The 21,171-nt window shown below is 36.6% G+C and overlaps 1 protein-coding gene across 1 annotated transcript in view; it reads right to left on the bottom strand.

Moving 5' to 3' along the window:
• The window catches only part of LOC106053158 (uncharacterized), a 66,159-nt gene that overhangs the window by 41,419 nt on the left and 3,569 nt on the right, over positions 1-21,171 (bottom strand). The window contains exons 2-13 of the mRNA XM_056027601.1: positions 20,963-21,042; positions 17,656-17,718; positions 15,976-16,044; positions 14,683-14,776; positions 12,084-12,202; positions 10,197-10,284; positions 7,632-7,894; positions 6,522-6,532; positions 5,719-5,795; positions 2,927-3,024; positions 1,281-1,412; positions 78-135 (exon numbers count right to left, since the gene is read on the bottom strand). Coding sequence (XP_055883576.1) covers positions 78-135; positions 1,281-1,412; positions 2,927-3,024; positions 5,719-5,795; positions 6,522-6,532; positions 7,632-7,894; positions 10,197-10,284; positions 12,084-12,202; positions 14,683-14,776; positions 15,976-16,044; positions 17,656-17,718; positions 20,963-20,986 — 1,096 coding nt within the window. The 5' untranslated portion in view covers positions 20,987-21,042. The remainder of the gene's footprint in view (positions 1-77; positions 136-1,280; positions 1,413-2,926; positions 3,025-5,718; positions 5,796-6,521; positions 6,533-7,631; positions 7,895-10,196; positions 10,285-12,083; positions 12,203-14,682; positions 14,777-15,975; positions 16,045-17,655; positions 17,719-20,962; positions 21,043-21,171) is intronic.

Here is a 21,171-nt window from a genome sequence, read left to right as displayed (position 1 = left end):
ATCTATCTATCTATCGTGCTTTCTTTCTACCTTTCTGTATTTCTAACTCTCTGCACTTCTCGAGTTATCTTTCTCACCTGATTTTAAATACTTGAGAAAGATTTGAGTTTTCTTGGATTTGTCCTCATAGACAACCTATAAGGGAGACAACTCACAAAATAATTTAAATGTTTTATAATTAACAAGAAAAAGGAAGTCAAATGTAGAACTGGAACTGGTTGTCGGACTTTCGTGTCAATGTTACCTCATTCGAACACTGCTTTTAAGATAACTATTTGTTTATTCTTAAATTTTCCAGTTGCTAGACATAATATATATTATTTGAAGATGATTGCGATATATATTACAATAAAAACAACACAAGATACGGAAATTTTACAAAGCGAATTAGATGAATTACAGAAATGGGAATCAAATGGGAACATGTCTTTCCACCCAGAGATATAGACTATTTTGGAAGTAACAAAAAAAAAAAAAAAAAATTAAAACAAATTAATTCCACTTATCCTATTCACTGTAAACCAGTAACACAGACTAAAAACGCAAAATACCTAGGTGTTATAATAAATGAAAAACTGTCATGAAATCCCCATATTGATGAAACTATCAAATCAAACAAAGCATTAGGGTTTATTAAAAGAAATGTCTATAAATGAAATAAGAACAAATAGCTGAAATGTTATTTAACCTTGGTTAGGCCAATAATAGAATATGCATCAACTGTTTGGTGGTCGACATTAACTAAAAAAAAAAAAAAAAAAACCTATCCTCGAAAAAAAATCTTGGCTACAGGCATGATATATATATATGTATATAAAGATTCTTTTGGGGCCTTTGGTTTGGTAGACATTCTAGCAGGGTTGAGGAGATTGTCACGTGGATGACGAAAGAGCAGGCTTGGGTTCACATTCTTATCACATTCGATGGAATAGCTGCGCCCTGAGAAAAATGTGGCGTGGCCTGGATTCGAGTGTGGCTTAGTTTCTTGTGTATTTCTGTCATTGAATTCTCCTTGACAATGATATTATAACAAATAGAACAGACCTTATTTAGAACTCTAACAATGTCTATTGGACAATGACATGACAATAATTAGAACAGACCTTATTTAGAACTCTAACAATGTCTATTGGACAATGACATGACAATAATTAGAACAGACCTTATTTAGAACTCTAACAATGTCTATTGGACAATGACATGACAATAATTAGAACAGACCTTTTTTAGACCTCTAACAATGTCTATTGGACAATGACAGGACAACAAATAGAACAGACCTTATTCAGAACCTTGACGACAGTTTTCTGAGGCGTGTACCGATCCAGCAACTGTTCCAGGAAAACTGTCTTGAAGCCAGTCACAATAGCTCGCAAAACTTGTTCCAGATCTACCTCGTTCCACTGTAGCTTCTACACAAAACAAATAAAAGAGTCAAATTGGAAGAGAGGAAATGGATTTAAAAAGAGTTCAAATCTGATGTACTTTGATTTTTAGAATTTTTTTTTGCTACTAAACATATATGAAAAGTCTATATTTTAAATGCACGATTAGGAATTAGTTGTTAGTTTCGTAAATCGGAAAATTTGGACTTAAAGACAATGACGCGACTAGTAAAAACTAGTCAAGGTTTTGGGGAAGAATAGCGAAATATCAACCAATGTCAACAGACTATTCGTATACGGCTTTAGAGATATTGAGCTTTATCTTGTCTTATATGATACAGACGTTACTTCAAAAAAGATGATTACGTCCTATGCGTCTTCCACTAGTCATGCAAATTACTAATGACCTAAATTCTGCAAAGTCATTGCTTTTCCTGGCTGGCTCAGGCAACCCATTCCATGCTCCAATAGCACTAGGAAAAAGGGAGCACTTGTACCAATTTGTCCTAGCATATGGAACAAGATAAGTGCCTTTATCTTTGTGTCTTTCTTGAGTATTGTATTAGATTTTTATGAACGTAGAGATTTGACTTGACGACATTCGACAGTTCCCTTCATCATTATAAAACTTCTTGTTCAACGTTCGCTATCAACGTCGACTAACTTCTATGGTTGGCCTTTCGCCTGTGGTATTGGATCTCTTTATTTGAGTGTTTCCGCCGTTTGATTTATCTGTATAAGACACAGCCTAACAATCTATTTGGCTCGAGAAAAAGAAAAGAAAACCTTTTGAAATACCCTGACTGCTAGTAAAGTAAAGTAAAGTTCCCCTTTCAGACCTTGTGGTCTATAGGGCAGATCTGATTCTGTGGCCTACGGTTAACGAGGGTGTCATGTGGCCAGCACAACGGCCAACCGCCCTTACTTTTCCCCAACTAATGTCAGGTACCCTTAGAGCTGGGTGGACTCAGAGGCGCCCAAGGATCCCGAAATAAAAATCCCAGCCTCCACCAGGATTCGAACCCAGAGCCCCCAGTTCAGAAGCCAAGCGCTTTACCGCTCAGCCACCGCTCTCGAGAAGCATATTTAAATTGGTTTGTACATTGATAGTATTTAGTACAAATATAAGCTTGTGGGATTAAAATAGTTGTCTATAACTAGATTTTACTAGATCACAACATTACTGAAAAAAGAATAGGATAGGCTTAAAAATTCTAGAAAATATTTTACAGATTATTTCAGTCTAATGTGGCGTGGTGGTTGAGAATCAAAGCACTTTGCCTCCGTACTGGGATTTTGAACTTTGAGACTCTCTGGTCACCTCTGAGTTCACCCAACCTTAGTGGGTAAGAGACATCGAGTAGGGTAGGGGAGAGAATTCACAGATCATTATGCACTATGTGTAGATGTTTCTGAAGACCTGATAAGAGCACTACTCTATGTGACCAGTGATACACATTTAAGTGATACGTATTTAAGAACTTTTTTTGGTTCCCAGGCAAAAGAATAAATAAATAATAATATGGGACATGCAGTCTTACTGGTTCTGCTATGGAGTTCAGACTATCACCAACATGGTATAGGGAAAGTCTCAGGTAGAAGGCATCCAACGAATTACATTGATAATGGTTCCTGGTTCCTGGTTCAAATCAAAGAAAAGAATGGAAAATGTTTGAATAGATTAAATGAAACATACCGTCACAGCCAAACATATTTTAATAAAGTAACCTCTAGGTATTGAAAAAATTAATACTATTAGATATTGTCACACACACACACACACAACACACAAAAAACACACACACACACACATACACACACACACGAACATATATAATATAAAAAACAAAAGCCCCAACCGCCTGCTATACTCAACAGGAGTTACCTCTCTTGGGCTGGGAGGAAAAACAACAACATCAAAATAATCAACAACCCTGGAATTGATTTTCCCTAAAAGGATTTTTTTTTTTAAATTTTCAGTTTCGTCCCGATATGTTTTTTTTTTATAAAGCCTTCTCGTGTTTTTCTAATTTTTTAAAATCATGTAGTCACAGTCTCAAAAACCAAATTTATACCTTTTTTTTTTTTCAAAATCGTGGGATATGTAAATAAAGATTACGAGGGGATAGCTACCGCCAGTATATATATACTAAATTGATTACAACCATTTCTATATATAAATATATAGAGAGAGTGTGTATGAGAGAGAGAGTGACCAAGAAAGTGGGAAAGAAAGAGAGAGTGTGTGAGAGAGAAACATTGAAAGATACCAAACAAGTATTATATGTAATCAAGGTTTCTATTTTTCAGTGCCGAACTAGTCCTAATCAGGATTTTTTAGAGAAAGCCTACATATAAAAAAAAATATAAAACAAAAAAAAAAAAACCACAAGATCTGTATCTGTTCTAGATTCTTGACTCTATGTCAACATTTGATACCGTAAAAATATGTCCACTTGTTCTTAGATAAGTTTGATTCGCGATAATAAACCAGTGAGAGTACACAGTCTGAAAACCTATTCGATTTAAACTATACTATCTCTACAGACATGTTTGGACAGTGGCCAGCTGTTTTGGAAATAAATGCTGTGTAACAAAAATAAAAACAGAACTGCCTCACCATTTGGAAAAATGTTGAGAATTGATCAAAGGGAAATCATTCAATTATTGTTTTCATTAGAGAGTAGATACAGAGTTATTGGTATGACGTTATCAACTTTTTTTTTTTTTACTAAAAACCGGAAGTTAAAAGATGAGTCGTCTGCTTACAAAGGGCTATTGAAAGGGGGGACCATTTTTTTTTTGTATTTCGTAGTTCATTGTAGACGTAGTGCGTAGTTTATAAACATATTGAGTTTGATATTGTTTATTGTGTGATAATAGATTGAGAATAGTGTTTCGAAAGTCTGTTATCCATATTTTAGCATCCATGTTGTTAATTATTTGTGTAGGACCTCAATGAGTTAGTTATTCTACAAAGTGAATGAACTGTCCGTGAGAGAAGCCTAAGCAAAGATCTACGATTTTAATTCTACTATGGCTCCTTCTGTCCCGGAAGGCAATGGATGCATCCAGATGAGTCACTGGTTTTGGTTTCGTCTTGAGACTGGACATCTGTATGCACCTGTTTTAATAATAATAATAAAGGCTTGTCTTCGAGTCTAAAGATTAATGAGGACTGCAGTATTTCCCGTGGTTACGCAGCCATGACTATGGCATACATATTTAGCCACGATCATGTCAAGCATAACCATTGTCAGCCGGTGGTGGGTTAAGATTTTCTGCGTCTGTCCTCGGCAGCGGATTTTCTTTTGGTCTCAAATGTGTATCCCGTGGCATTATAAGTGATCTCAAGCTGTCTCGTTCTGAAGCCGCCTATAACCAGATGCTCTCTTCTATGTATCTGACCTAGGGATATCTGATAGGGCAGCTTTCTTTTTCTTTCTATTGACTGATGCAGCTTCGTTTCCATTGCTCTAGGCGAGGTTTGCACCAGCACGGTCCATACTGTTCGGTCTTAGGCTATCTCTTCCCACATACTTTGGTCGATGCATGTAGTTCTCATGTCTCGCTCGCAGACATCTCTGTAGGTTAGTCTTGGGCGGCGCTTGTGCCTGACTCCCCCCCACAAGCTCAGCATAGAGGGTGTCTTTAGGAATTCTTCCTTCTGGCATGCTCTTGACATGTCAGAGCCAATTTAATCTTCTCAGCATCAGAAGATTATAGATTCTGTGCCTATTGGGCCGTTTCAAAACGTCCTGGTACTTATTAAATTTAAAATATATGAACGACTATCTCATAGAAACTGAAGAGAAATTGGACAGTTAAATCAAAGATTGGATTACACAGGCTCTCAGCTTTTTCAGATATGGTCGAGAGGCCAAGTGCGCTTGAACTTGGCTTGGCTTGGCTACCTAGAAGGGGGCTCAAGGTTCGATACCCGACTCGGGCAGAGTTGTGTTTACTGAGCGCCTAAAGGCAGCACGGAAAACCTACTCCAAGATACCCCCTCCCCCTCACTGGTCCACAAATGAGATTGGACCAAAAACGTTCTGAGCATGCTATAAGCATGAAAGTAGCGCTATATAAAAAAGCTATAATAATAATGAGGACCATTATAAGTCCAAATATTATATTATAATGCTAAATATTTCCCGGGGGTAAGAGGGGGGGGGGGGAGGATATAAACTATAGCTTGTGTTTGTGTTGCTTATATGTCAATTCGTCCCTGCAAAGGCATATTTATAAACAGAAAACATGAATTAGTTTTATTCACAACTATGACTCCACTTCGGAGTTCTAATGCAGCTTCAAAAAAAATAAATACAAATACCTTCATAGATGTGTCGTCTTAAAATGTCCACTTTACAGGCGTCCTTTAATGTCAAATGTTTACTTTCGGAGGAGCAGCTTAAAATAGAAACAAGTCAAAGTAGCCAACAGCATGTTGACTTAATAACAAAAGAAAAAACAACGCAATGACGAGCTGTTTTAACATGAATAAATCTGTGGGATTAGAAATACTTTATTAATTGTTTTTGTTTAGCGTAATTTCACGCTTTTTAGCTTTCTCAATACGCTATGATCCTATCAATTGTCTGGACCTGATGGAAAGGTCTGTGTGTGTATGTGGGTGTGGGCGGCGTCCTTTTTAAATGTATTTATTAAAATAAAAAAAAATAATTAGCTATCTGAATTTAAAGTCGAGGGCTAAGGCCTCCTCAAGCCAATGTGGTAACCATTGTGCCAGGGAGATGCTTATGAAAATAGGCTTTATAGTTATTTCTAGTATTATAGATATTTACATTGTTTTTCTCCTTGCAAACAATAAGGGGACTTATTCAACATATACCACTTTATCAGTCAAGGAAGATTGAGTAACGTCTTTAAACCAGACAGAGTGAGTCAATTTAAGCTTTGTAATAACTCCAAATATTGACTATTCTTCTGTGCAAGAAACTAAAGGCGCTATTTCGTACGAGAAAAGTTAGGTATTGACTATTCGTAATATGCTGCAGATATTTTGAATTACGTAATATGCTATATTGTTATTTTTTATTAGATTCTTATTGTTGAGTACATTTTAATACTATTGTAGTTACAAAAAACTTGTGTTAAGAATTTGGATTTACTTACATCTGACTTTGCTGAAAAGAGAGATTGAGAAGATCACAGTAAAGATATCATAAAATGAAACGCTCTTTGAATAAGCCTAACACTAAAACACACGAACACACACTTAATCGCTATCAATCAAATACACATTCAATCACTATCAATGAAATACACACTCAATCACTATCAATGAAATACACACTCAATCACTATCAATGAAATACACACTCAGTCACTATCAATCAAATACACATTCAATCACTATCAATGAAATACACACTCAATCACTATCAATCAAATACACATTCAATCACTATCAATCAAATACACGCTCATTCAGAATCAATCAAATACACATTCAATCACTATCAATCAAATACACACTCAATCAGAATCAATCAAATGCACGCTCATTCACTATCAATTAAATACACACTCAATCGCTATCAATCAAATACACACCCAAGCATTAGCTATTAAATACACAGTCAAGCCGGCTGTCTGAGTCAGCAAGGGAAACCAATGACTTTGCAGGATTTAAGTCATCGATTAACACGCATGACTAGATTTACCAAGGTACAAGCGTAGGACGTAACCATCTTCTTTTTTGAAGCTACGTCTGCATTTTATAAGATAAGATAAAGCATTAGTAATCAAATACACACTCAACCATTAGCGACAAACATACATACCCAAGAACTAACGAACTCTACACACACTATAGTACAAGCAAATTATAAAATTATATATAGTACGTCCATCGTGGTTCGATGATGACCACTTTGTCATCCAGGGGGCCGAGGGCTTTGCACTGGGGTTTTATGCCTCCTCATGTGGCTGGTGAGACCTATGTGAGCCCGGAATGTTCGGCTGCACAGCAGGAGCTAGTGTTGTGGGCCTTGCTTTTCTTTTCTGGCGTTTTTCTTCTGCCAGCGTTGTTCTATTTTCCTCAGCAACCTGTCCGCCAGTTTTCACACATGCACAAACACTTAATGATCTACAAACACGCTCTCGCACTAGCAAACCCCACACATACACAAACACCAGCAAAGCGTCATACAAACTCAAGCATCAGCAAACAACGAACACAGATTACAATCATATGAAGCTTGTTCGTAATTTTTAAGGTACCTCGATTAAAATTTTGGCATTGTCTTCTACAAACTTCACTGGACTGTCATTTCTACGCAACAGAGGTTTAAAGTATTGACAATTAACATATTCATGCTCATCATCATCATCATCATCTTCATCATCATCATCATCGTAGTTTCCTTCGTCGTTGTAGTCGCCGTCGCCGTAGGGGTTTTCCTCATCCTCGTAGTCAGAGTTAAGATGAGCTCCGCCATTCTGCCTTGGACTTCCGACGACTTCTATCTCACATCTATAGATTTCTAATAAATAAATTAATCAATAAAACAAGGTTACAAAGACACGTTTATGTGGAAACACAAACTCAAAGTCGGGCCCCCGAAGTGGTCCAACCAGGCAGGTAAAAAAGGCAGGTTTCAATATTTTTAGAACGAATATCAGAATGAAATTCTATTAAAGACATGACAGAGAGGAGAATGGAGAAAGAAGGTTGACAGATCTTGTGTGGTGCCCCAGTGGTCTAGCAGACCAATGGATAGGTGAAAGTGAATGTGAAGCTAGATGTGAAACTGGCAGACCAAAGGATAGGTGAAAGTGAATGTGAAGTTAGATGTGAACCTGGCCTAACTGGAGTTTTATAATGACTATCTAATTAATCTAATTGTTTTGTAAAGGGTCAATCTAATGTTCAAATCATCAATAAAAAGACATTTCCGTTTAAAAAACTAATTTTCTTTTAGTTAAGTGGTCTGCACAGTGTACAATGATACTGCAGTTTATGCGATAATGTGAAAAACTACTAATTGTTGTTTTAAATTATGCCCAACTTATATGCATACTAAATAGATTTTTTCTCTTAAAAAAAAAGTAAACATTTTTTTTTTTTGTAAATATAGTAGTATGACAGAACTTACTTAACTTAACAATGCAAATGTAAAAAAAAAAAAAAAATTTTTTTTTTTGATAAAAAAATCTAAAACCATTTGCATAAACGTGATACAGACATGATGTACCTGTATTCTCCTACTAAAGAGCCTCCAGTGTTTATTACTAGTGAATAGTTATAAAAGTGGTGTGTATTTTTATGAAAAAAATGCTTGCGTAAGTGATTTAAAAAAATAGTTTTTTTTCGCTTTCAGAAAAGAAAAAAATATCCCTTGCATCAGAACTTTGAATGGGTCTCAAATACTATGATGTTCGATTTTCACTCTTTTCTAGTTTACGAGATCTAAACGGGACGGACGGATGGATGGACTGACGGACGGACGGACAGACATTCCGCACAAAAACTAATAGCGTCTTTTCCCCTTTCAGGGCTGCTTAAAGTCATAACACAAAAGTTGTTCCCCTTTCAGACCTTGCGATCCTTATGGAAATCAAAATTAACCAGCAAAAAGCACTAGATACATTTTTTTTTATTGTTTCTTTGCATCAAAGGCGAACTTACAAGTACGCGGGGACGTTGCGAGTGTCTTACGCGGGGCCGTGAGCCGTAAGCACAAACTGCATATACCGTACCACATGACGCTAACGGACTAAAATCTTATTATTGTTACTAAATATCTGTACGATACGTAAGCGCTTTACTATTGACTGTATGACTACAAGATACTATTCATTGTAATTGTTCTGTATGTAAGATTTTTCATGTAAAATTTGGTCACCGGTGATCTATTATTGATTAAGTGGCCTTCAATCAACGTAACAAATGATTCATTCTTGGGTTGGCATGTATCTTTACGAGATTGGTATTCTTGGGTTGGAATATTAATTTTTTTTTTCTTTTTGGGATAAACTATACGTAAAGTGTTGTATTTTGGGGCTTTGGGTTTCTGTCAGTTTTTCTAGCGGCCCTTTGAAGGGTAAAAGCCGTTATACATTTTGTGTAGTTTGTCTGTTAGTCCGTCCATTTGTCGTGTCTGGATTGCAAAAACTAGAAAAGGTATTGAAAATCCCATATCATGATATTTTTTTTTATCTTGACCGCATCCCTTTTATGAACCGTGTGACCCCGTTGGGGAACGGAGCGGTGGATTTCGGATGGTGGTCAGCAAGCCTTTCCCTCATCCCCACTACGCGGAGGTACACTCTCTAGAGCATACAGTGGTGGCTCACTGGGAGCTTTGTTTGGCGTCTTCCATATTGTATGACACCCCAAAAAGACAATTTTTGTTTATATATTTCAGGAGATTTGTATGAGCTTTCTAAAAATTTAATAGTTTTCGGATATTTCCACGACTTTTTAGTGTATTTTTGCAATTTCAGGAGATTTCCAGGAGCTACTGGTAAATCGACAAGAGGCCGCGGGAATTCTGTTATAAGTTATAAAATGGCCTAAAGCCGGCCCTACAAACAGACAACATGCTACACCACTTTTAAGAAGAACATTTAGACCTATCTGTTTAAAACTTTTTTAGATTAACTGTGATTTTAGCTCTTGTGTTTTTGTTTGTAATGTTGTTACAGCGCCTTGAGCCTACATTTTGTTTTTTAACAGCGCTTTATAAATAAAATTATTATTATTATTATTAAAATAGCGGCGTATGCTACGCCGCCGGTCAACTAGTTGATAATAAATCATACATTGTTAATCCGTGCACCTACTTTCTCTAGGCAGGGAAACTAACTTCAGTTCGGTGTTGTCGTCAAGTAAAATAAGACGCTTGAAATTTGAGTAGACTGACTTGTCTGCCTGTTTAAAAAAAAAATGAAAAAACAAATTAGCATGTAGACAAACATAATAATAATAATAATAATTTTATTTATAAAGCGCTGTTAACAAACAAAATGTAGGCTCAAGGCGCTGTAATAACATTACAAACAAAAACACGAGAGCTAAAATGACAGTTAATCTAAAAAAGTTTTAAACAGATAGGTCTTAATGTTCTTCTTAAAAGTGGTGTAGCATGTTGTCTGTCTGAGCCACGTCGCCTTTGTACATTTTACGTAAATATTTATTTTAAAATAATCTGCCTTCTTCTTAACTGCTACTAACATTTATACAAAAAGAAAAAAAACGCAAGTGTCCCCTTTCAGACCTTGCGATTTATAAGGCAGATGATGTAAAGGTCATCTGTTTCAGTGGCCAACGGTTAACGAGGGTGTCATGTGGCCAGCACAAGGACCAGCCGCCTTTTGCTTTTCTCTAATAAGGTCATGTACAAGTTGGATTTGGATGGAATTAGAGGAGCGTCGTCACAAAAATCTGAAATCCCAGTTTTCAACGAGATTCGAACCCGGGACACTTCGGATCAGCAGCGAGCGAAAGGCTTTGCCACTCAGCCATTACACGACAAAATGATTTAGTGCTAAATTATTTTCCTTTATTTGTATGGGGTTTCCTGCTATCATTATTTTTATAAAAGATTTCTGTATATGAACGTTAGATTATTGATGCAGAATTGGTAGGACTTCATAGATTAATACAGAATTGTTCATTCTATTTCTCCCGCACCCCTTGTTGGGTAAATATGAAACTTTAAACAATTATTTTATTGTACCTAGCAAAACAAGTATCAATTTAAAATATTAACCATTGTGCCAATCAATAATTGGTGATTAATTATTTAATCAGGGTAATAGCTGGTAGATTATTGAGTGTGTCAAGGGGAGGTATGGCGGTCCAGGAAGTTTTGACAGTCGCTTCCTGGACTGTATTATTTCTTCAGAGTGATATAGTTGTGTGCTTTATTAAATATGAAAGTATTATCGTTATTCAATACAGCTGGAGTTAGAGTTGAAGTATATTGGGTGTTAATAGTTCTTACTTAAGTAACCCTTAATGAGCCAAGCAAGTATTAATTAATTGGAATTGAGTAATTGTGTAACCCCTAACGAGCCAAGCCAAGCAATAAAAAAGAACTCGACACGGAGTTCTTCTCCTTGGATAAGCTTTGTTGTTGTTTTTAAAGTTGTTTTTTTTTTTATTTTATTTATTTTTTTTTCAAGTTTTTTTTTTTTTTTTTTTTTTTTAATTTTTTTTTAAATTTACTTTTAAGTTTTTTTTTTTATTTGTTTTTTTTTTATTTTTTTTTTAAGTATTTTTTTTAAAGTTTTTTATTTATTTTTTTATTTTTTTTAAGTTTTTTTTTTTAAAGTTTTTTTTTTTAAGTTTTTTTTTTTAAGTTTTTTTAAAGTTTTTTTTTTTTTGTTTTTCTTTTAATTTTTTTTCTTTTTTTTTTTTTTTTAAAGTTCTTTTTTTATTTTTTATTTTTTTTAAGTTTTTTTAAAAATATTTTTTAAAAAGTTTTTCTTTTTTTATGTTTTTTTTTAATTTTTTTTTTTTTTTTAAATTTTTTTAAAATATTTTTTTTTTAAAGTTTTTCTTTTTTTATGTATTGTTTTACAGTTTTTTTTTTTTATTTTGCTTGTTTTACCAATGGAATTTCTCTAATCAAATGTGAATATTAGTTTGTAACAAACCTCAATTATCTTTTTTTTTTTGGTAAGTCTATTCTAATTTCTTTATGTTTGCTAATTGCGATGACTTACATAAGAGGTAGTGTCATACTCCTTAGCGTTAATTGATCCTGTGACTCTTTTCTTTACCAGGCCGATGTCATTTTCAAAAAGTTTAGCCACCTGGTGGTTAAGTTCAATCACAAGACATTCTGAGTTTGAAAGAGAGACAGAACAAAAAATTGACAATCACGCACATTTCTATTGAGTGTTAACTTATGTACAGACATACTTCACCTTCACTTTTTTTTTCATTTGAATTGTTGGGGCAATACACACATGATCTGTCAACCGTCTCGTGCCATTCCTGTCTGTCTTTTTTTTTCTACTAGAATCTCTTACCGTGCATTCTTTCATATTGTCTTCCCTGTCCGCCTCATCTTCTTTTTCCTGGTACTGCTCTGCAGGAAGGTTTTTGATCGCCCTTAGAGCTTCAGAGATGACAAGACAGTTTAAATTTGCATTTTTGACCGTGGTCAGCATTGTGATCCTGTTTCGAATTTCCTCATTTGTGGCGCGGTCTTTGTAGCTTCCATGGCTAGGATCTAGGGGCTGACTGGATGTCAAAATCGGCCCGGGCACTTCTATATAATCCGGCCCAAAATGTGTATATATTATGATGGGCATCCAATTCTATGTCTATCTGTCCAAATAATCCTTGTTAAGTATGATAATGTATCGATAACTGTACACATGCTTAATAGCTTTATAAGAAATATAGGCCATATGTTGCTTTTTAATCGCTAAACGTGTCGGCCCTAAAGGGACGGAGCCTACTAGTAGCAATGTCTACGGCTGTAAGATATTACATTATTTCGGAAAATGTGTTACATTAAATTAGTATTACACTTTAGAGTCTGTGAAAGATTTCCTTAAACAAGACGTTCAAAGGGTCACTTTTAGAAGAGAATATTACAAAACCTTTAACAATTTAATACGTGTCATAGTGGCATCCATGCGGCCCTTTCGGTGGCCTACCGGCCCATTTAGGCACCGGCCCACCGGGCATTCGCCCGAATGCCCATATAGGCATTCCGCCCCTGCTAGGATCCTTCTCTCTACTTCTGCAGTTAGCCTCTAAACTTTTTCAGCATGCATTCAAAAATGTCGGCATGAAAAAAGAGCTCATCAATCTAACTTTGTCGCCTAGGGCTATATATTGTCTCTCCAGATTGACCTGAGCTTTCGTCAGGGCCGGCTCTAACAATAGCGAAACGGATTGCGCGGGGCCCAGTCTGGATAAGGATAATACGTTACAATTAATTTTTTGTACTAGAAAATTAATTCATCCTTGTTTTTAATACAGTAAAAAAAGTATTTCCCTTTTCAGACCTTGCGATCTATGGGGCAGATGATGTTAGGGTCATCTGTTTCTTTGGCCAACGGTTAACGAGCAGGGTGTTATGTGGCCAGCACAACGACAAACCGTCTTTACTTTCCCCAACTAAAGTCAGGTACCCATTAGAGTTGGGTGGACTCAGGGGCGCCCTTAAAATCCAGAAATTCAAAATACCAGTCTTCACCGGGATTCGAACCCAGGACCTCAGGTTCTGTACTCACAAAATTACGTCGTACCGTAACACAAGTGACACTTAAAAAACATTTTAGCCCGCGTAGGATTGGCGCTTTCCATAGTGAAAGACAACCCCAAGATTACAACTTTGTCTATTTTTTCCATGAGATTTTATGAATTTCAGGATTATTCCAGAACTTTGTCGTACGTTTTACGATTTCAGAACATTAAGTTATAATGGTTTTATTTGTATAATTTATACCTAGAATTAGTGCGGGGCCTATGAAAGTGCGGGGCCTATGAAAGTGCGGGCCTTTGAAGGTGCGGTGCCTATGGAAGTGCGGGGCCTATGAAAGTGCGGGGCCCACTACGGCCGCATAGGTTGCAGTGGACTAAGACAGGCCCTGGCTTTCGTAATTCCTTCGACTTAAACGATAGCCCCGAGTTATTTTAAACGTCCCAGCTTTTAGGCCTCCAATACTGGTGTCCATCATCGAGTGGTTAATTGTTTTATTCTTAACTACCTAGACGTAGGAGACATTCGATATACTTTCTAGTGAGCTGTCAGTATACTGTTGTAACTCCAGTGCCCGAGCTGAAAGGGTTAATGTGTGTGCGGCCTACTGATACACACGACTCAGGCCAATCACACAGGTCAACGGGTCAACGGCTGTCGGTAGACAAGGGACAGTGCTGCTAATAACCGCAAGTATGACCTGTGTTGTGGTCATGTGATCAAGAGCCTTCACGGTCGAGAGACAGATTGTTTAAAAGGACAGTTGAGTTCAGGACAGCAAGGCATAAGGACTGTGGTACCTTTGAGTCCTCAAGAATGTAGCTGTACGAGCTAGAGAGACTAGTAATGTTTAGTTAGGCAGTTCTGTGAAGTACAAGAAAGCAGTGGAATTTGATGTAGCCAATTGTGTTGAATGGGCTGTCGATGTATTTATAATTAAATCGCCACTTTGTTACTTGAAGCTCTTGTTGTCAAGTTCTTGTGTTAGATGTGCTGTTGTGTTGTTAAAAAGTGTTTACGTGTGTCCTGATTGAGAAGATCGTAACAATACATATAAAGAAAGAGAAGCTGTAACAGTTGCTAACTGGACACAATCTCCTCACCTTCATAGTCCACGGCCTTGATCAAACTGCGAACGAATTTCCTGGCTAGCTTTAAGTTGCTGACGTATGGAAGAAGTTTCAACTGGACAAGGAGCTGGACAACAAGAACAATCATTTTGTGTTAAACATAGCTTAGGTCAAGGAAATAACCTTTCTCTGTCTCTCTCTCTCTGTCTCTGTCTCTGTCTGCCTGTCTGTCTGTCTGTCTGTCTCTCTCTGTCTCTCTCTCTGTCTCTCTCTGTCTCTCTCTCTCTCTGTCTCTCTGTCTCTCTCTCTGTCTCTCTCTCTGTCTCTCTCTCTCTGTCTCTCTCTCTGTCTCTCTCTCTCTCTGTCTCTCTCTCTGCCTCTCTGCCTCTCTCTCTGTCTCTCTATCTCTCTCTCCGTCTTTCTCTCTCTCTCTCTCTCTGTCTCTCTCTGTCTCTCTCTCTGTCTCTCTCTCTCTCTCTCCCTGTTTCTCTCTCTCCCCCCTCTCTCTCTCTCTCTATATATATATATATATATATATACATACTACAGTGCTTCAGGAATAAGCTCCAATTTTTTTCTATATAAAAGCCAACCCGCTAATTATTATTAACTCATGAACATTTTAACTTATTATTATTATTGTTTATTTAAATCGACTATGAATAATTATGCAAAGTTTCAAATAGAATGGGAAGTGGAAAAGAAAAAAATACGTGTTTAAAAAAAAAAAATTAAAAAGGAAATAACTCTACATATACAGACAAATATAATATCTCAATAAGTTGCATTTATTTCCCCTTTCTATACCCAACAAAATAAATAATTACTAATAATAAATTAACTAATTGGTTAGTTTTTTTTTTTTTTTTTTTTTTTTTTTAATTCATGTTATGTTACGTAGAACAAATTGTGTTAAGTTTTAACTTGGTCCGACAATGGGTGAGGTAGAAACTTGTAAAAAAACGTTATCAGAGAGACAGACAGACAGACAGACAGAGTGAGCTGATATAAGCTTTGTAAAAAAAAAAAAAAAAACCACTTGAAATTTAAACGAATTCCACTTTTATAAGATCTTGACAAAGCTTTTCACTTTGCAACATTATTCATAGCTACTTCACCTAAACAGATCACTTAACATCAACCGCCATATAATCGCAAGGTCTGAAATGGGAACTTTCCTTTATTGTTTTACTCTACCTAAGCAAGAAATAGGTATCCTATAAAAATGCCTAAAAGTGCCTAGTAGTTCTGTATATTGCCGAATTGTACACTTGGCAATTCAAGTCATATAAAACGAATTGCTTGGAAAAGATTACATTAATGTACCTTTATGGCTGACCTCTGGCTGTCGTTAAACATTAGGTCACTTGGTCGTAGTGCGGTCTTCCTGATTAACTGTCAAATTAAGAAAGAAAAAATGTTATTATTATGACCGACTTATTTTTGTAGCCTTTTAAACTGACCTTATTATTAACCAAAAGAAAATCCGCTGTTCAGGGAAGTCGTAGACGGCGAAAAGAACATGTAAATTGACCACCGGCGGACAAAGTTTATGCCTGCGCTATGGCAAAATATGTAGGTCGCAGCTGGGGCTACGTAGCATTCCTCATAGTTCTTTGGACTCGAGCACATGCTTTATTATCTGGTAAAATGAATGTGTGACATTGGATGCGTGTCAACTAAAAAACTATAATACCTTTCGTTTAAATCAGAGATGGGTTAACTTTTATAGAAACAGACAATAAGATTATTACTTTTATTATTATTATTAGTATTAGTATTATCTGAAACACTAACTAGTATTGAGTATTAAGTACTGCCAGGGTCGTGCCTCATTACAGATAAACACAATTAATTATAGTCCATTTAATAGTGTTTACTGAGAAGTATTCTGGTGATGTGGCAGGTCTGCAGCAGTACCGCCCTCTGACAGGCAACGAGAATCTTTTAGGAATGTTAAGGGCCTTAAAGGAATCTGTGAGGCCAGTGTCATTAGCCCTTCAGTCGATATAACAACAGGGCATATTGTTATTTTAGACAACTTCCATAAACGCTTAATCTCCAAGCTTAGGTTATCATTATTATTGTGCTCAGGCCAGTCAGATCGGATATAGTCATGTGTGGTATAGTCATGTGTGGATATAGTCATGTGTGGATATAGTCATGTGTGGATATAATCATGTGTGGATATAGTCATGTGTGGATGTAGTCATGTGTGGATATAGTCATGTGTGGATATAGTCATGTGTGGATATAGTCATGTGTTGATATAATCATGTGTGGATGTAGAAGGGACTGGTGATGTGTTGACGTTTTTAAGAAGATATTCGTGGACCATATAGAAAGAGCAGAAGCTGTCAGACTCAGGTCGCAGCACAACTGCACGGTTCGGGTTCAGAGTCAAGGTCCAGTCTGGTACAGTGTGTCCAGCGTGGAGTCGGTCCAGAATAGTTGAATTTAGTACGAGTCCAGGAAGAGGCGGAGAGGCCCAGCAGATGTTGATACAGCGGAACAAGAGTTGATACCGAGGTACGGTTATCAACTGCCGAATCATTTGTACAGTCCATATTACGTTATTGCGAATTGTACAGTATTTCCTGTTGATATTGTAATAACTTAAGGGAGACAACTCAACGAGACATAGACCTTTATTCACACGACACCACAGGTACACAAAACAACATCTATCTTAGGCACAGTCTCTCCATATTGCCTCTCTACTTGGGCGGAAATCGTTCTCCTCTTCTAATGTCGACATCCTTTCCAGTCTAGTTTATCACAGTGCGCACCTTCTAGCTTAGATGGCGGTGCGAATGGCAGAGTCATAACAATATATTAGACATTCGAGAGTTTTGGGGCTCTGAGTTGTCAAAGTTCTTTCTGTTTTGTCTTGTGGTAAAAAGGTTGTAGAGAGCCTTAATAGTGAGAGTCCTAACATTATTAAGCCTAGAATGTAACTTAAAGTAAATTTTAGAAAAAAAAATAAATAAAAATCACTTAACATACCTCAGGCACTTTGTCTTTTGTTTTAAAACCCAATCTTTCATTACCAAAGTCACCGGATGCTACCTTTAAAATGCAAATAATATAAATACATATGAGTTTCTATATTTTTTAAAAACTTATAGTAAACTGTGTAACCTTAAGGCCGCTTGTACACTAGTAGATTTTGACCGTACAACACAAAACAAAAAATTTAAAAAAATGGACGAGTTTGCCTTGTACATTAGCTTTTAATATGGACGAGATTTTGCGCTGCTGTATCTATCAGACATTATTATTGAATTAAATTCAAATTTCTGCGGTTTGATTGGTTCATCTCCAGGCTGTACGTAGCTTGAAGTAAGCTTTTAGTCCAATGCGCTGTATGGCAACCGTAGAGGTCAGTGGGAGGTCAAGGGTGTAAGAAAGCCATTTTACAGTTACGCCGTAAAATCTGAAAGTTTCCACATTTTTAGCCGTACCTTTTTTTTTCTTCATTCGGCCTAAACCGTGTAGTGTACAAGCTGCCTTAGGAAAAAAACTAAATGCTTATTAAGATATAAGGAAAATTTGATTTTTATTTTGAGGATTTGCCTTATTTTTATTGTACCACTATTTCCCTTTTTGTTAAATCATATTTTAAATTTAGGTAGAAGTCATCGTGATTGTGAGTCTTCATAATGGAATGTAAAAAAAGGCAGCGCCACTGTCAAAGTCTACTGAAAGTTTCGTTCCCCAGGATGCGGCTCTATAATTGGATGATTCTTGGTATCGAATCTAGTATCGGTATGCTCTTCAACACAGACATTATCACTTTGGGCGGAAGCAGCATGTGACGTCTGCTCACGTAGGCTGATGTCTAGTTTAAGATACGCATGCTGTTTATTAAGTTGATTAACTCTGATATGCATTTAGCCGTCCGTAGGTTTTGATCTTGTTGCTCTTCAGGCCGAGACCTTGATAGTTAAGTGATTTGCTTCCCCTTAACACTTGACTAACAATAGAATCTAGAGCTAAGTGAAATTTATTAATTTAAGCAAAATGTGCATTGAGAAAGTATGAATGTTGAGTCCAAGTAGTTGTTAAAAACTTAACTGTTTGTGAAACTGCACTACAGCGGTGTCAGTATTTAGATTTATCTCTACAAAAATATAATCGAGAGAGAAAAAGAAAGAAAAAAAAGAGAGGGAAGAGAAAGAACGAAAAGAGAGAAGTTCAGAAAAAGAGAGAGAAACATTATAGGAAGGGCTAGGGTCAGGGCCTAAAAAAAGGTGAATGAGGAGAAAAACAGATAGAGAGCAAGACAGATAGAGAGCAAGACAGATAGAGAGCAAGACAGATGGAGAGCGAGACAGATGGAGAGCAAGACAGATGGAGAGCTAGACAGATGGAGAGCAAGACAGATGGAGAGCAAGACAGAGAGCGAGACAGAGCAAAACTGATAGAGAGCAAGACAGATAGAGAGCAAGACAGATAGAGAGCAAGACAGATAGAGAGCAAGACAGAGAACAAGACAGACAGAGAGCAAGACAGATAGAGAGCAAGACAGATAGAGAGCAAGACAGATAGAGAGCAAGACAGATAGAGAGCAAGATAGATAGAGAGCAAGACAGAGAGCAAGAAAGATAGAGCAAGACAGAGAGCAAGACAGATTGAGAGCAAGACAGAGAGCAAGACAGATAGAGAGCAAGACAGATAGAGAGCAAGACAGATAGAGAGCAAGACAGATAGAGAGCAAGACAGAGAGCAAGCAAGATAGAGAGCAAGACAGAGAGCTAGACAGATAGAAAGAAAAAACTGTGAAAGAACAACAGAGGGAGAGAAAAGACCTAGAGAAAGAGAATGTTATAGACAAAAAGAGTTATGAAATTAAAAAATAAAGAGAGAGAGAGTGAGAAAGAGAGAGAGAGAGAGAGAAAGACAGACAGAGACACAGAGAGAGATGGTGAGAAAGAAAAACAGACAATATCAAGAGAGACAGACAAAGAAAGAGATCAACTAGAAATGATAGCAAGACCCCAAACAGAAAGAGACATATAGATCTAGATATAGGAAAAAAAGAGGAGAAGAAAAAGAGAGAAAGCGAACACTTTGAAATAAAAAGAGAGAAAGAAAAGAAATGTGTGCGTGTTACCAAAACCAGAGTTTAGACAAAGCATCACGAGCCTCTCTCTGTGTCTTCTACCACTAACTCTTACAAACTGTAGCCTTCAAGCAGAGCTACTCAATATGTAGACTAGCTAGCTCTTACAAACTGTAGCCTTCAATTAGAGTTACTCAATATGTAGACTAGCTAGCTCTTACAAACTGTAGCCTTCAATTAGAGTTACTCAATATGTAGACTAGCTAGCTCTTACAAACTGTAGCCTTCAATTAGAGTTACTCAATAAGTAGACTAGCTAGCTCTTACAAACTGTAGCCTTCAATTAGAGTTACTCAATATGTAGACTAGCTAGCTCTTACAAACTGTAGCCTTCAATTAGAGTTACTCAATATGTAGACTAGCTAGCTCTTACAAACTGTAGCCTTCAATTAGAGTTACTCAATATGTAGACTAGCTAGCTCTTACAAACTGTAGCCTTCAAGTAGAGCTACTCAATATGTAGACTAGCTAGCTCTTACAAACTGTAGCCTTCAAGCAGAGCTACTCAATATGTAGACTAGCTAGCTCTTACAAACTGTAGCCTTCAATTAGAGTTACTCAATATGTAGACTAGCTAGCTCTTACAAACTGTAGCCTTCAATTAGAGTTACTCAATAAGTAGACTAGCTAGCTCTTACAAACTGTAGCCTTCAATTAGAGTTACTCAATATGTAGACTAGCTAGCTCTTACAAACTGTAGCCTTCAATTAGAGTTACTCAATATGTAGACTAGCTAGCTCTTACAAACTGTAGCCTTCAAGTAGAGCTACTCAATATGTAGACTAGCTAGCTCTTACAAACTGTAGCCTTCGAGTAGAGCTAATCAATATGTAGACTAGCTAGCTCTTACAAACTGTAGCCTTCAAGTAGAGCTACTCAATATGTAGACTAGTTAGCTCTTACAAACTGTAGCCTTCAAGTAGAGCTATTCAATATGTAGACTAGCTACTCTTACAAACTGTAGCCTTCAATTAGAGCTACCCAATATGTAGACTAGCTAGCTCATTTTGTCAAAACATTATTTCTAGAATATTATTATAAGATTAGCTTAATATATAAAATGTTAACTACAAAAAGGTATAAATTGAATACTAATTTGTATGAGAGAAAAAAATTTGTATTGTAATAACAAAAAACAATAAAACAACATTTGATGTTATCAGATTTGCACTTGAAATTTTAACCCACTAGAAATCTTCTTGCTTTCGCCATTGCTGTATTTCCGCTTGTGTCGACTTCGGTCAGCTTCCGGTCTTTAAGCCACGCCCCTGCAGTTAACAAAAATAATGTGTTAGTTTTTTTTTTTGTTGTTAAATATCAGCATTTAAGTGTTTTCTTTTGAATAAATGCCACTAGCGGCTAGCCTGTAATTCTGAAATGTGAATTATTTCCAGTTA

Source organism: Biomphalaria glabrata, chromosome 4 (genome assembly GCF_947242115.1).
Source record: "Biomphalaria glabrata chromosome 4, xgBioGlab47.1, whole genome shotgun sequence".
NCBI classification, from domain to species: domain Eukaryota; kingdom Metazoa; phylum Mollusca; class Gastropoda; family Planorbidae; genus Biomphalaria; species Biomphalaria glabrata.
This window is presented reverse-complemented; position numbering and strand designations above follow the sequence as displayed.